This window comes from Hemitrygon akajei, chromosome 2, assembly GCF_048418815.1.
Source record: "Hemitrygon akajei chromosome 2, sHemAka1.3, whole genome shotgun sequence".
NCBI lineage: Eukaryota > Metazoa > Chordata > Chondrichthyes > Myliobatiformes > Dasyatidae > Hemitrygon > Hemitrygon akajei.
The window spans coordinates 214,270,710-214,284,607 of record NC_133125.1 but is presented as its reverse complement, the minus strand read 5'-3'; the positions used below and the strand labels follow the sequence as shown (position 1 = coordinate 214,284,607).

The 13,898-nt window shown below is 48.1% G+C and overlaps 1 protein-coding gene across 1 annotated transcript; it reads left to right on the top strand.

Annotated features, from left to right (window-relative positions):
* Nucleotides 1–514: 514 nt before the first annotated feature.
* Nucleotides 515–13,186, top strand: LOC140720630 (zinc-binding protein A33-like). Its single transcript, XM_073035465.1, has 6 exons — nucleotides 515–1,007; nucleotides 1,086–1,181; nucleotides 2,061–2,294; nucleotides 3,310–3,332; nucleotides 3,429–3,547; nucleotides 12,567–13,186. Exons 1-6 carry the CDS (start codon nucleotides 597–599, stop codon nucleotides 13,097–13,099), a joined length of 1,416 nt encoding a protein of 471 aa, XP_072891566.1. The 5' UTR covers nucleotides 515–596; the 3' UTR covers nucleotides 13,100–13,186.
* Nucleotides 13,187–13,898: the final 712 nt, after the last annotated feature.

Here is a 13,898-nt window from a genome sequence, read left to right as displayed (position 1 = left end):
TGGAGAAGGTGCGAGGAGCGGAAGGAAAATTGGTGAGGGTGAGCACCAGTCCTTCCAGATAGAGAGGAACTGGTTTGTTCTTTTATTGAGAAAGAAACAGAGAGCTGTAAGGCCTTCTTGATGGGGGATAGAAGTTATAACTGGACATCCATGGTGAAGATGAGGCGGTCAGTGCCTGGGAATTGAAAATTGCTGAGGAGATTGAGGGCATGAGAAGTGTCGCGGATGTGGGTTGGGAGGGATTGACCTGAAGGGTTTAGAATGGAGTCAATGTATGAGGACAAGTTCAGTGGGGCTGGAGCAGGCAGGGACATAGGCCAACTGTCTATCTCGCTTTTCAGGAATTGTCCCTTTCAGTTGTACTTTACACTGAACCAGGCTCCGCGCTCCGGGTTCATTTATATTCAGACCTCTTTAATATGTTTCTGATCCCACCCTGATGTGGAAATTACCGCGATTCCTGCCCAGAGAACACTTGGAGCAACGTTGTTCATTCCCGAGACTGCAGCGCCCCTAGTGGACATACCTGGTACTGCAGGCGTTCAGCAGCTCCCGAAAGTGAAAGGATCCTGAACCCGGAAGTACCGGGAGTTAACATGGCTTCGAAAGGACAGGTCGAGAGTTTAATCGAGGAGGTAATTTGTCCCATCTGCCTGGATTTCTTCACCGATCCGGTGTCACTGGAGTGTAGTCACAACTTCTGCCGCTCCTGTATCACACGGTGTTGGCAAAGGGAGGAGAGAAACTCCTGCCCGGAATGTAGAGAGGAGTTTGCAGACCGCACCCTCAAGGTCAATCGGGTTTTAGCAAATCTGTCTGAGAAAGCTCGGAAACTAAACCTGAATCCTAAAGAGAAGGAAAGTAAACTTCACTGCGAGGAACATGAGGAAGAACTGAAGCTGTTTTGTGAGACGGACAGGAAACTGATCTGCCTGATCTGTAGAGATGCACTGGAACACAAGTCTCACAACTTCATGCCGATTAAAGAAGCCGTTAAAATTTACCAGGTAAAACTAACCCGCTTTCGATCGTCTGTTTATGTTGTCTTTTTGTTTTGTCTAATCCATTAACTCTTTAATTCCCAGGATCGGGTTAAATCTTCCTTGGACTCTCTCGTAAAAAAGAAATCAGACTTTCAGGAAAAGGAGCAGCAACAGAAAGAGAAGATTTCTGGAGTTCGGGTGAGGCTTCCTGAGCAGAATTTACAATCTTGTTGTGTAGTTTTGTTCCCTTTAATGCAGAATAGCAGAGTATCGCAGCTCCAGTGCCCTGGGATCGATCCTAACCTCTGGTGCTGTCTGCGTGGAGTTTGCATGTTCTCTCTGTAACCAGTACCTTCTTTTAGCCGACAATCAACTCAATGTGGTATTTACAGATACTGTAGTTGTAAACTGATTTAAACCAGACGGATGTTTTGACTGTTCAGGATTGAACAGTAAATTGGCAACTGTAATTAACCCTGTGAAGGGGTATTGTATGTGAATCAGGTGGGAGTTAATGGGTCAGTGAGGAAGACTGGGTTTGAGGGAATTGTGATCGAATATCTGGGAACCACTCACTTGCTGCCTGTTATGCCACTGGAGTTTGGGACAGCAATGAAGGTCCTCCATCTCCGGCAGTGTTCATGTCTTCATTCAACATGTCAGTAGCTGCTTCTCGGTTTTCACTACTGTCAGTCAGGCAGGTCCTGAGTGGAGACTCAGGAATAACATGGCACTCAGATGTAGACAGACTCTTCATTGTTTCCGTAACAGTTTTGTTTCATCAGTCAGTATTGTTAGCCCTGAGCTGAACCCATGAACCTGGAGGACCAGTGGACCACTCTTACTCTGGCCTCTACCCTTTGACCTGTTTGACATGGGTGACCCTACCAAGGGTCAAAGCATAAAGCCCACATTCCAGCCAACAGAGTTCTTTGGGTCATTGAGGCACACAAGCCTCCAAACCCAACGGCAAGGTTGTGGTCCTCTTGGATGATAATGGGCTGGACAGACCCTTCCATATCATAAGGAAATACATCAGGGCCAAATAATAAACCAGCCTCTCCTTTCATTTGACAGGAACAGTCACAAAGCGTTCAGTCCCACATCACATCCCAGTTTGATGAACTGCGACGGATTATCACCGAGAAAGAGCAGCGTGTACTCCGAGATCTCAGGGAAGAAGAGGAGAGGATTCTAAATCCAATGGAGAAAAATCTTCAGGAGATTCAAGAGAATTTAAATGCCATCTACAAGGAAATCTCAAAGTTACAGGAACAGATGGATCAACAAGACAATATCATATTCCTCATGGTGAGAGATTTCAGTTTGGTCCTGTAAAAGTACATAGGCACAAAATGATGTATTTTAATGCAGTGTGGGATTTACAAATACTGGAGTTGTAAACTGATTGAAACCAGACGGATGTTTTGACTGTTCAGGGTTGTTGTTGTCTCCAAACCGGCCTCTCACAACATCTGTACATCGCTGGACAGTCTGCATCCTTCTCGGGAATGTTTACTCTGATCATAGCACTGAGCCAGTGATCACTTCTGTGATTCCCACGTATAATATCCACTGAGACTCAGAGTAACATCCCATTACAGTCACAGACTGTGAGTGTGTCTGGTGCAGTGGGTGTGAGGGTCTCTCTGTGGATCGGTGGGAACTGAGGTTGAATTCCAGAATGTGACCTACACATCGGATTTACCATCTATATCTGGTTTGTATCAGGTTCATTGTTCTGGAGAATTTTGCACTGTCTTTTGTTTTTCAGAAATATTCTTCATCAGATTATATCCCATTTTCATCAGAGACAGGACTTTCAGTCCATTCTCTCCTATCAGTTTCCCTGGTGCACAAGCCTCCTCCCACCTACTCACCACACCCAGTAACAGTGTCCCCAACTCCATGGTCCCTCATGTGTTTATCCAGCTTCCCCATTACAATCAATCTCTGCTGTTCCACTTCAGCCACTCCTGTAGCAGTGAGTTCCACATTCTCTTCACTACATTTCTTGTGGGATTTATTAACGACCTACTGATGTTTTATCTTTGACTTATTGTCTCCACACAAGCAGAAATATTTTCGATCAGATACATTCAGAATCTTAAAACCTGTCCAGTCTCTCCTGTAAGTTCCTTCTCTCTGTTATCGTATAATTCTCATAAATATTCCTTGTACTTTCTCACACAGTTCAATGTCCCTCTTTCTCCATTCGTGTCAGTGGGAATGAGTTCAGTGGGAATTATCAGCAGGTTTTAATAACTTGGCTCAGATGCCGACAGTAAGTCTCAGTCAATTGAGATCTGTGTTTGATTTATTTCAGGAGGAAGCGCGTCGGAAGAGGAGGTAGGACATGGTCTTTACTGAAACTCTGTATGGATTTGTAAAATAGTTCAAATATCACTGATGCTCAGTTTATAACCATCTGTATAATATTTACAGGATTAGTGAGGATGTCCACACATTGTCAGTGACAGATGGTGCCCTATTGGTTGAAAAATTCGATCACCCCTATTTGCTCGACATAGCATCGGAAGAAGTGATTGGTGGCATTAAACACGGTAAGACATAAGATTCATTTGTGCTTGTTTATGAGACACTACTAAGTCATAATTAGATGCCAAATATGGCTTGTCAATGACCTTCTGAAAATCCAAGTACACGACATCGACTGGTTCTCCTTTGTTTATCTGGCTTGTTATTTCTTCAAAGAATTCCAACTGATCTGTCAGGCAAGATTTTCCCTTGAGGAAACCATGGCCTATTTTATCATGTGCCTCCAAGTTCCCTGACAACTCCTCCTTAATAATCAACTTCACCATCTTCCCAGCCACTGAGGTCAGACTAACTGGCCTAGAGTTTCCTTTATTCTCTCTCTCTTCTTGAACAGTGGAGTGACATTTTCAAATTTCCAGTCTTCCAGAACCATTGAAGAATCTAGTGATTCTTGAAGGATCGTTACAAATGCCTCCATGATCTCTTCAGCCACCTCTTTCTGAACTCTGGCATGTACACTGTCTAGTCCAGGTGACAGCTACCTAAAGATCTTTCCTTTTGCCAAGAACCTGTTCTCTGGTAATGTTAACTTCACGCCCGGCACGTCGCCTGACACTTGGAACTTCCACCATACTGCTAGTGTCTTCCACAGTGAAACCTGATGCAAAATACGTCTTCAGTTCATCCACCCTTTCATTGTCCCCCATTACTACCTCTCCAGCATTGTTTTCCAGCAGTCCAATATCCACTCTTGCCTCTCTCTAATCCAGAGATTAGGACCTCCTGGGTACTAATTTCTGGATTGCTGCCTGTGCCAGGTGCCAGTGAGGGTAGAAACACGATGATCTGGCAGGTAAATGTGTGGCTGAGAAGCTGGTGCGGGGGGGGGGGCAGGCTTCAGGTTCTTGGATCATTGGGATCCCCCTGGGGGAGGTATGACCTGTTCAGAAGTGATGGGTTGCACCTGAACCCAAGGGGGACCAATATTCTTGCGGGCAGGTTTGTTAGAGCTATTGGGGAGGGTTTAAACTAATTTTGTAGGGGGGTGGGAACTGGAGTGAAGGGACTCAGGATAGGATGGATGGTAAAAATGGTAATGATAGCCTGCAGTCAGTCTGTCAGGAAGGGCAGGCAGGTGATGGAACTCAGTTGCAGCCAACAAGCTGAGTATCAAAACTTTAGGGATGCAGAATCAGAAAGGACAGCAAACACGGTACTCAAGCTGTTGTATCTAAATGCACGTAGTATAAGAAATAAAGTGGATGATCTTGTTGCACAATTACAGATTGCCAGGTATGATGTTGTGGCCGTCACTGAATTGTGGCTGAAGGATGGTTGTAGTTGGGAGCTGAATGTCCAGGGTTACACATTATATCGGAGTGATAGGAAGATAGGCAGAGGGGGTGGTGTGGCTCTACTGGTAAAGAATGGCATCAAATCAGTAGAAGGATGTGACATAGGATCGGAAGATGTTGAATACTTGTGGGTTGAGTTCAGAAACAGCAAGGTTAAAAAGACCTTGATGGCAGTTATACACAGGCCTCCAACAGAGCTGGGCGGTGGACCACAGATTACAACAGGAAATAGAAAAGCTGTGTCAAAAGGGCAATGTTCTGGTAGTCATGGGAGATTTTAACATGCAGGTTGATTGGGAAAATCAGGTTGATAATGGATCTCAAGAGTGAGTCTGTTGAATCCCTAAGAGATGGCATTTAAAGCAGTTTGTCATTGAGCCTACTAGGGGATCAGCTATACTGGATTGGCTGTTATGTAATGAACCAGAGGCGATTAGGGAGCTGAAGGTAAAAAACCCTGAGGAACCAGTGATCACAGTATGATTGAGTTTAACTTGAAATTTGATAAGAGAGAAAGTAAAGTAGCAGTCGCCGACCCGTTAATCACAATCGACTGGTCGATCTTTGAGACTTTCCCAGTAGATCCCGAAAAAAATTCAAAAATAAATACACAAATACCGTTGAAAGATTGTTTTTGGGTTGCGGGGTTTTGTTCCGTTCTTTCTGCCCAGTGCGCGTGTGTGTAGCTCCCCCGCATTACACAGTGTAATTCAACACGTACAAACACACTGGATGAACTCAGCAGGTCGGGCAGCGTCCGTTGAAATGAGCAGTCAACCTGCTGACTGCTGAGTTCATCCAGCTTGTTTGTACGTGTTGATGTGACCACAGCATCTGCAGTGTACTTTGTGTTTACACAGTGTAAGTCAGTGGTCCCCAACCACCGGGCCGTGAGGAAACGATATGAGTCAGCTGCACCTTTCCTCATTCCCTGTCTTGCCCACTGTTCAACTTGAACCCATGCGAGGTCATCAGTCGCCTAAATGCAGTGATACCCTCGCGCCAGGAATCACTGGTTCGCCTCACGCGGCCGGCGAGAAGTGCCGTTGGTACTGGCCTGGAGCGCGGAGAGGTGGGCGTCGCCTCTAAACCTGTTCACCACACCGAATGTTCGTGGGGAACCCGGTGCTAAAATATTCGCAGACGAACTAATTCGGGCTCAGGGTTCCGTAAGTAGCAGAGCAGCTACCGCGCTGCGATCTGCTGATACAAACTTTTGTCAGCTGATAGATCCTACAAGGTGGGCGGGCGCCCTGTCACACTCCCCGCTCTGTCGCTTTCTCCGGACTGGAACCGGCACGGGGACCTCCGGCCCTGACCTTGTCCTCTCACCCCACCCACAACCAGCCACATTTGGCCAGGGTGTCTGGCGGAGGGCGGAGGCTGCAGTTTGGGCCTGGAGGCTGTCTAATGAGGCAGTGAAATCCTCAAAACTGCTTCGGTACCTTGATTCCAAGCACCCCGCACTTAAAGACAAACCCGCTGAGTTTTTTGAGCGGAGAAAACGTGAGCAAGTGGGACAAAAGCTAAGTGCCGAGAGCCGCAAAAACTAATTTGTGGAATAGACTGGACATAAGGAACCTGCTTCGAGTATCGCTGTATTCCGGTCGTGTTTAATCCCCCCCGCCGGCGGCCGGTCGGTAAGAATATTGTCAATATTAAACCGGTCCGCGGTGCAAAAAAGGGTGTGTACCCCTGGAGTTTGTACATTATTTCTACTTCCGGGTTGCAGGGTTTTACTTCCGGTCTTTTCTGCCCCAGTGCGCATGTGTGTAACTAATCAATCTGGGGGTCGATGTCTTCTTTGACTGTGGCCGAGGTAGGGTATCTTGGGCTTAAAAAGGTTGGTGATCACTAGAGTAAATGCTGACGTAGCAGTATTTCAGCGGAGTAAGGGAAATTACAGTGGTAGGAGACAGGAGTTGGCCAAAGTAGATTGGAAAGAGCTGCTGGCAGGGATGTCAGCAGAGCAGCAATGGTGTGTGTTTCTGGGGAAATGAGGAAGCTGCAGGACGTGAGTATGTTTTCATTTCTTCCAAAAACGAAGAAATACTCAAATTGTAAAATAGTACAACCATGACTGACAAGGGATGTCAAAACTATTGTAAAAGCAAAAGAAAGGACATACAACAAAGCAAAAATTAGTGGGATGATAGTGGATTGGGAAGTTTTTAAAAACCTAAACAGAGCAACTAAAACAATCATTGGAAAGGAAAAGATGAAATGTGAAAGCAAGCTAGCAAATAATATCAAAGTGGATGGTAAAAGTTTTTTCACGTATGTTAAAAATAAAAGAGAAATGAGAGTGGATATAAGACCGCCAGAAAATGAGGCAGGAAAATTAATAACAGGGGACAAGGAGATGGCGGATGAACTAAATGACTATTTTGCATCAGTCTTCACTGTGGAAGACACTAACAGTATGTCTGATGTAGTGTGTGAAGGAAGAGAAGTGGGTGCAGTTACTATTACAAGAGAGAAGGTGCTCAAAAAGCTGAAAGACCTAAAGGTACATAAGTCACCTGGACCACAGGAACTGCACCCTAGGGTTCTGAAAGATGTAGCATTAAATATTATGGTGGCATTAGAAATGACCTTTCAAAAATGATTGGAGTCTGGCATGGTGTCAGAGGAGTGGAAAATTCTTTAAGAAAGGAGGAAGGCAGCAGAAAGGAAATTATAGACCAGTTAGCCTGACCTCAGTGGTTGAGAAGAAGTTTGAGTCAGTTGTTAAGGATGAGGTGATGGAGCACATGGTGACTCAGGACGTCGTGATACAGGACAAGATGGTATAAAATCAGCATGGTTTCCTTCAGGGAAAATCCTGCCTGACAAACCTGTTGGAATTCTTTGAGCAGATTACAAGTAGGATAGATAAAGGGGATGTAGTGGATGTTGTATATTTGGAGATTCAGAAGGCCTTTGATAAGGTGCCACACATGAGGCTGCTTCCCAAGTTAAGAGCCCGTGGTATTATAGGGAAGTTGCTGACATGGTTAGACATTGGTCCCTCCCAACTAATCAATGCACACCTAAATTATTGGTCACCTTAATTGGATTATTGCGCCCAGCCCCATGATTTAAAAGGTGAGACTTGCCCTTAGCTCGCCCTCTCTTACAGGCAACCACATTGGAGGTAAGTGCATTGATTTATGCTTGGTAAGGTCTATCGTTTGTCCTGATAAGGGAGCCACAACTATCCAAGGTCAAGGGGGATAGCTGTTGTAGTGCCTTTCCCTTGTTCTTTGTTTGTGTAACCGTACCCTGTCCCCACACCGCTTCCTGTGTATTGTAGTTGCTTGTGTTGACCCGACTTGCCCGTGTAAATAAATTCCTTAGTATTAAAACTGTGTGTGTCCAGGCCTCTACTGTTGAGACTCAAAGAACCAGTTATTTTCCGTCACAACAGCATATAAAACACTTAAGAACCAATATTTCAGCGCCGGGTTCGATACAGTGACAGACCACTCCCAAGTGTGCTCTTCACCGTGCCGGTTTGATGTGGAGGATCAAAAACCCAAAACCCAATAATTAAACCACTGCGTTGCTTAGTAATCATTGTAGCTTTCATCGGGGCAGAGCCTTTCTCACTTTATCCTTTAAAATTGTTCCGATCGTTGACCGACTGCAGCCTAACGCTTTACAATGACCGATGGCATTTCACCACTTTCTGGGTAAACATGCCCACCTGCAAGGTCATTTCCGAGTAAGAGATCAACATTGTCTATCGGTAGTTCAGATCGCACCCCTATTGTGACTGGTCCAGATACCAAGTCGCATTTCAGAATTATCTTATGCAAAGGCACGGTCTCAGTCCCCTTTCCAATACCTTTGATAATATTCACCACCATATCACCATATAACAATTACAGCACGGAAACAGGCCTTCTCGGCCCTTCTAGTCCATGCTGAACACTTACTCTCAACGCCCCCGACTCTCAAATCTCCATCTCAGCACCGAACTCCAAAACACTCTTTCATATCAGTGACTGAAAAGCTCCAGTATCGCTCCAGATTCTCACTGGAACCGGAGTTGATCCCTCCTTCACAGACACAAACCCATTTGAAATAAATCTCTCAAATCCCTCTTGAACTCGGTCAGACCCGTCCTTCTTCAGCGGTGTTTCAACCGTCTGAACGCAGGCATTTGGGGTTCTCTCTCTCTCTGTCCTGTTTTCCCTTTTCATAGCAAAACAATTGGATGCCGCATGACCAGGCTTCCCACAAAAGTAACACTTGAAACTGGGAAATTTTTCTTTTGACTGCTTCCCTTCCTCCTGACTTTTATCACTTGTCCCCGGTTTACTCTCTGGTTTAGCCGGTGGGTTATCTGTGTTATCCCTGCTACTCCTTTGGTAGCTCTTGCTCGGGAAAAACTTTACCTTGTGGGTTAAAGGATACTCGTCTGCTAACTTAGCAGACTCTGACAGGATCTCAGCCTCTCTCTCATTCAGGTACGTCCTTATCTTGTCAGCGACCCGGGTTCATGTCCCGTTACTGCCTGTCAGGAGTTTGTACGTTCTCCCATGACCACGTGGGTTTCTTCCAGGTGCTCTAGTTGCACAGTCCAAACCTGTACTGGTTGGCAGGTTAATTGGTCATTGTAACTTGTCCCATGGTCAGGCTGGGATTAAATCAGGGGTTGCTGGGTGGTGGGGGTCATTGTAACTTGTCCCATGGTCAGGCTCGGATTAAATCAGGGGTTGCTGGGTGGTGGGGGTCATTGAAACTTGTCCCATGGTCAGGCTCGGATTAAATCAGGGGTTGCTGGGTGGTGGGGGTCATTGTAACTTGTCCCATGGTCAGGCTCGGATTAAATCAGGGGTTGCTGGGTGGTGGGGGTCATTGTAACTTGTCCCATGGTCAGGCTCGGATTAAATCAGGGGTTGCTGGGTGGTGGGGGTCATTGTAACTTGTCCCATGGTCAGGCTCGGATTAAATCAGGGATTGTTGGGTGGTGATGGATGTCATTGTAACTTGTTCCATGGTCAGGCTCGGATTAAATTGGGTTGCTGGGTGGTGGGGGTCAAAGGGTCGGAAGGGCCTATTCCGTACTGTATCTCAATAAATAAATTACAGCTGATGAAAGTGCAGTAGACATCGTCTCCATGGAGTTTAGCAAGGGATTGGACAAGGTAGCAGAGAGTTAGATCACATGGGATACGGTACGATCTGGAATAGGATACAGAGTTGTCTGGGTGGAGTCCTGTGACCAGTGGTTGTTCTGCAGGGATCGGTGCTGGGTCCACTGTTTTTCATCATTCATATGAATGATTTGGAGAGAATGTAGGTGAAGTGTTTAGTAGGTTTGTGAAGGACTCTAAATTTGGTGGTTTCATGGACAGTGAAGAGGTTATTTATTTATTTAGAGACAGTGTGAAACAGGCCGTCCCAGACCAACGACCCGCTCCACCCAGCACCCCAACTATTTAAAACCAGCCTAATCACGGGGGAAAGTACAATGACCATTTAACCTACAAACCGTTATGTCTTTGTACAAGCGTTACAGAGTGATAGAAACTAACAACACAGGCCCTTCAGCCCATCTGGTCTATACTGAAGCATTTAAACTACCTGCTCCCATCGACCTGCACCGGGACCATGGTCCTCCAACTCCGACCATCCATGTACCGTCCAAACTTCACTTAAATGTTTAAATCGAGCTTGCATGCACCACTTGGGCTGGCAGCTCGTTCCACACTCTCACAACCCTCTGAATGAAGCAGTTTCCCCTCATGTTCCCCTTAAACTTTTCATCTTTCACCTTTAACCCATGACCTCTGGTTGTAATCCCACACACCCTCTGTGGAAAAAGCCTGCTTGCATTTACCCTATCTATACCCCTCATAATTTTGTATACCTCTATCAAATCTCCCCTCAGTCTTCTATGTTACAGGAATAAAGTCCTAAACTATTCAATCTTTCCTCATGACTCAGGTCCTCCAGTCCCAGCTACATCCCTGGAAATTTTCTCTGTACTCTTGCAAACTTATTTACATCCTTCCTGTAGGTAGGTGACCAAAACTGTACACAATATCCCAAATTAGGCGGCCCCAGGTCTCAGACAACTTCAACGTAACATCCATCTACCTGTAACACCACTTTCGGTGTATTCTGGACCTGTGTTCCCAGATCTGCTGTAAAACAGAGTCCTCAGTGCCCGACCATTCACTGTGAAAGACCGACACTGGGGTCCTACCGAAGAGCAACAGCTCACACTTGTCTGCATTAAATTCCAGCTGACACTTTTCAGCCCATTTTCCCAGCTGCTCCAGATCCCACTGCAAGTAATGATGGTCTTCCTCGCTGTCCACTCCTCCCCAATCTGAGGGATGAATCGGGAGCACCCGGAGGAAATGCACGAGGTCCCGGGGAGAAAGTACAAACTTCTTACAGATGGTGTTGGAATTGAACTCTGAACTCTGCAATGCCCCAAGGTGCAACAGTATTGTGTTATCCACTACATAACCCTCTTGCTCATGGTTTATCCAAGATTACAATGAGATCTTGATTAATTGGGTCTCTGGGCCATTGGATGGAATTTGATTTTAATTCAGAGAGATGAGGGTGTTGCATTTTGGAAGGTAAACCAGGACAGGATTTACACATCAATCGGGGGCCCTGGAGAGTGTTGTGGAACAGAGAGACCAGGAGGTGATTGCCTTCATCAGACAGAATACTGAGTACAGGAACTGGGACGTCACGTTATGAGTGTACAAGACATTGGGAAGGCCACATTTGGAGCAGAGTAACATACAAACTGCTGGAGGAACTCAGCAGGTCAGGCAGCATCTATGGATATGAATAAACAGTTGATGATTTGGGCCAAGGTTTTGTGTGTGTTGCTTTGGATTTCCAGCATCTACAGACTTTCTTGTCTTTATGATTTTGATCACCCTGTACAGTTCTGGTTATCTTTCTACAGGAAGGATGTCATTAAACTGAGAGGGTATAAAACAGATTTACAAGGATGTTACTGGGACTGGAGAGTTTGGGTTATAAGGAGAGGCTGAATATTCTGGGTCTCTCTCATACCCGGTTCCACTGCTATCTCCCGTCTTTCTTTCCAATCGAGGAAAGGTCTCGGCTTGAAACAGCGACTGTACATCTCCCTTATCACACGCTGCTAGACCCACTGAGATCCTCCAGAATTTTGTGTTTGTTGATCGAGGAAAATCCGCTCTCCATGTCGAGGAAAAACCTCGGGACGATGCCGGTTGTCCATCCGCTGTGTTTGGGTAAAACCCCGGGAAAGGGTCCTGTCGCCCATCCAACTGCGCCTGAGGCCCAGCGGCCTCTCCCCACGGTCCCGGGGCCGCGCTGCCCGAGTCTCCCCCCCGGTCCCCGGGGCCGCGCTGCCCGAGTCTCCCCCCGATCCACGGGGCCGCGCTGCCCGAGTCTCCCCCCCCCCCCGATCCCCGGGACCGCGCTGCCCGAGTCTCCCCCCGATCCCAGGGGCCGCGCTGCCCGAGTCTCCCCCCCGGTCCCCGGGGCCGCGCTGCCCGAGTCTCCCCCCGATCCCCGGGGCCGCGCTGCCCGAGTCTCCCCCCCGGTCCCGGGGCCGCGCTGCCCGAGTCTCCCCCCCGGTCCCCGGGGCCGCGCTGCCCGAGTCTCCCCCCGATCCACGGGGCCGCGCTGCCCGAGTCTCCCCCCGATCCCCGGGGCCGCGCTGCCCGAGTCTCCCCCCCGATCCCCGGGGACTCTCTAATTCTCTGCTTCTCCCCCCCAGTCTCTGTCACCCTGGATGTGGAAACGGCGCATCCGTGGCTCGAGGTGTCTGAGGATCGGAAGAGTGTGAGATGGACCGAGACCTGGAGGAATCTCCCTGACACCGGGAAGAGATTCACAGACCGGGCTTGTGTGCTGGGATCGGAGGGATTCACATCGGGGAGACATTACTGGGAGGTGGAGGTGACGGGGAATCGGCGCTGGGGTCTGGGAGTCGCCGCAGAGTCTGTGGAGAGGAAGGGAGAGGTCACACGGAGTCCGGAGACCGGATTCTGGATCATCGCGCGGATTGATGACGTGATGCGGGTTTACACCTCCCCTCGATCCCGTCTCCCTGCCGGTCCCATCCCCGGGAGGGTGGGAGTTTATCTCAGTTACGAGTCCGGGACAGTTTCATTTTACAACGCGGAGACCAAGTCCCATCTCCACACCTTCACTGGGAATAAATTCACAGAGAAACTTTATCCTTTCTTCGGGCCTTGGGATAAAAACCAGTGGCTGAGAATCTGCTCCGGTTCCGCTCCGGGTCTGTAAACGGGTTGGGTCCCGGGACCGGCGTCAGGAGTCAGTCAGTGTAAATATAAATGTGCGGAGAGTGAAATAAACACGATGTGAAAATTATCGATCCATTAATTTTAACTCGTTCACCGCATCCGTCAACGGAACAGAAACACTGCGGATTCAGCAGCAGCCGCGGGCGGCGGGTCCTGAGCTCCCCGGCTCCCCCGGGTGCTAAAGTCCACCGGGACTGACAGGGTAACTGGGACAAGTGGTGGTGGTGCTGACTGGGAGAGGGAGATCAGGGTGAATCTTGGTAACACGGGACATGTAGTGGTGGTAACACACAAAGCGCCGGGGTCTCCCACCGTGTCAGGCAACATCTATGGAGGGAAATGGGCAGGTGAGGGGTGGATCCAGGTGAGGGGTAATACCTGAGGGAGGGGTGATAGATGAGGGACGGGTGGAAATGTGTCAGAAATTGGGAGGTGAGAGCTGTCAGTGACAAAGGGCTGAAGATTTTGGAATCTGACAGGAGGGGAAAGTGACCCCGGAGTAAAGGGAGGGAGGTGGGGAGGAGTGTGTGGGAGATGGGCAGATGGAGAGGGTCAGGAGGAGAGTGGGTGATCGGCAGATGGAGAGGGTGGGGATGAGTGTGAGGGTGATGGGCAGATGGAGAGGGTCAGGAGGAGAGTGGGTGATCGGCAGATGGAGAGGGTGGGGAGGAGTGTGGGGGATGGGTAGATGGAGAGGTGGGGAGGAGTGTGAGGGTGATGAGCAGATGGAGAGGGTGGGGAGGAGGGTGTGGGTGATTGGCAGATGGAGAGGGTGGGGA